We start from the raw sequence: 2053 nt of genomic DNA on the forward strand, positions 1-2053 counted from the left end.
CCCCTGCCCGCTCCTGGAGCTTCTGCGGGGCTTTGGAAGGACCTTTGAAGCCCCTGCAGGCCGCTCCGCAGCACCCTTACAGCGACATTGCAGGGGATTTATTATCACGTGCAAACACACGGTGCTGGGAAAAGTCAGTTTTCGGAGGAGTGGCATTCTGGAATCTCCCAAACCTGTAAAGCATTGTCACAGGAACCCCCGAGATCAAAGGTCGTGCTCAGGCCAGAGGCTGGGTTCAGAGCTGGGTCAAGGATTCCCGGGGCTGGGCAGCTCCCTGACCATTGTTTGCTCTCAGAAATGGGAGTATTCCTGTTCCTGGAGTAATCAGCTCTTTCAGTATTAACAGAACCTCCTAAGAATGTAATTCATGCCGTTACAACAGTTTTGGCTTTGATACTAATGTGCAGTCACTGTTCTGTGTTCAAGCAAAGCTGTCACTGTGGAAATTGTTACCACCTAAAAATCCAGCTGGGGCCCTCTGGCCATGTTTCTGTTTGGTGATGTGCCTACAGCTGTGGGCAGTGCTCGCCTGGGGCTGCTGCTGTCCCCAGATTCACCCCACACCTGCCTTCAGGTGGAGCTGCTCCCTCATCCCCCGCCCCTGTGCCACACACCCAGGCTCTGCCTTTTCCTGACATCCCACTCCACGTGGGTACCTGAGCACGAGAGATCGTTTCCTTGTGCCCTCGGGAACCAGGAATTGCTGCTGGACTTTTGTGCCTGTGGTTCCAAGGCTGTGGCAGGAGCTTTTTGGGCCCACTGTGTAGGCGTGAGGGTATTCTGCTGCCCGGGATTACTTCCTGATTTCCGTGTTTTTCTTGCCATCAGGCTATGATACAGCATCCTGGGAGGGCACGGAGAGATCCTCCTGCATCCCAAAGAGGCTGAGGTGGTACAGCTTGGGGGAGAACCCCTCGGCGAGGCAGAAACACGGCCAGGAGAGGGAGCTGACCTGCAGCAAGAGCCTGAGGAAGAGAAGATCCTTCCTGAAAACTGATTACACCTCACAAGTCAGCTTCCCTGCAGCTGTCCCAGGCTCCCCACAGCGCTGCTGCTCCTGGCCACCCGCTCAGCCCTCGGCAGAGGACACGGGGAAGGGCGTGGGGAGGGGGATTCCTGCAGCCCCCCGGGCCCAGCAGGACACTGCTGGCACAGAGCCCTGCTCTGCTCCGAGGGACACGCAGCCTGACACCACGGGGACAAAGTCGGTGATGGAATGGCTGGTTTCCTCCCTTCTGGACGCTCAGCCTGCTGGTGGCCAGGGTGGGGAGGAGGACAGCAGCCTGCAGCCACAACACGCCCCTTTGCCATCCCTGGAGCCCCCTCCCAGCTGTCCCAGTGGAGCTGCCCAGGAGCGCTGCCCAGGGGAGGCAGATCCCGGGTGTGTGAGCGAGGAGAGCCCTTTGCCCAGCGCGGGCTGGCAGGGCCCGGGGCTGCGGGAGGGGGGGGGGGATGAGGTGGTGCCTGCCCAGCACAGGGCCAGCGCTGTGCCCTCTGCTGCTCTGTGCCGCTCCGACAAGCTCGTGCCTCTGCCACCGGCTCCTGTGCCCAGCACTGCCCCTCCCCAGGAGCTGGCCCAGGGGCAGGGGCTGCTCCCGGCCAGGGTGGAGCCTCCCCTGGCTCCCTGTCGGGAGAGCAAAGCTGATGGCCAGAGCTCTGTCACTGGCAAGGGCGGTGCTGATGGCAAGGGCTGTGCCCACGGTCAGGGCTGTGCTGATGGTCAGCTCCATGCTGACAGCCAGGACCGTGGTGATGGTCAGTGCCATGGTGATGGTCAGGACCGTGGTGATGGTCAATGCCATGGTGAGGGTCAGCTCCATGCTGACAGCCAGGGCCGTGCCGATGGTCAATGCCATGCCAATGGTCAGGGCAGTGCCAGTGGTCAGTGCCATGCCCCTGGTCAGTGCCATGGTGACAGCCAGGGCAGTGCCAGCAGCAGCTGTGAGGGGGCCGTGTCCCGGGCCAGGGGCTGGCAGGGGGTGAGCGGGCAGACCCTGCTGAGGGTGCACGGGGGGCACACAGAGTTCCCAGACACAGCCCAGCTCCTGGCAGG

The 2053-nt window shown here is 61.8% G+C and overlaps 1 protein-coding gene across 1 annotated transcript in view; it reads left to right on the top strand.

Moving 5' to 3' along the window:
* FRMPD1 (FERM and PDZ domain containing 1) overlaps positions 1-2053 on the top strand; it is a 26673-nt gene that overhangs the window by 21527 nt on the left and 3093 nt on the right. Inside the window, exons 14-15 of the mRNA XM_014311362.2 lie at positions 829-1519; positions 1707-1899. Of these exons, the coding sequence (XP_014166837.1) occupies positions 829-1519; positions 1707-1899 (884 nt within the window). The remainder of the gene's footprint in view (positions 1-828; positions 1520-1706; positions 1900-2053) is intronic.

The sequence above is a fragment of the Geospiza fortis genome, unplaced genomic scaffold (genome assembly GCF_000277835.1).
Source record: "Geospiza fortis unplaced genomic scaffold, GeoFor_1.0 scaffold3703, whole genome shotgun sequence".
NCBI lineage: Eukaryota > Metazoa > Chordata > Aves > Passeriformes > Thraupidae > Geospiza > Geospiza fortis.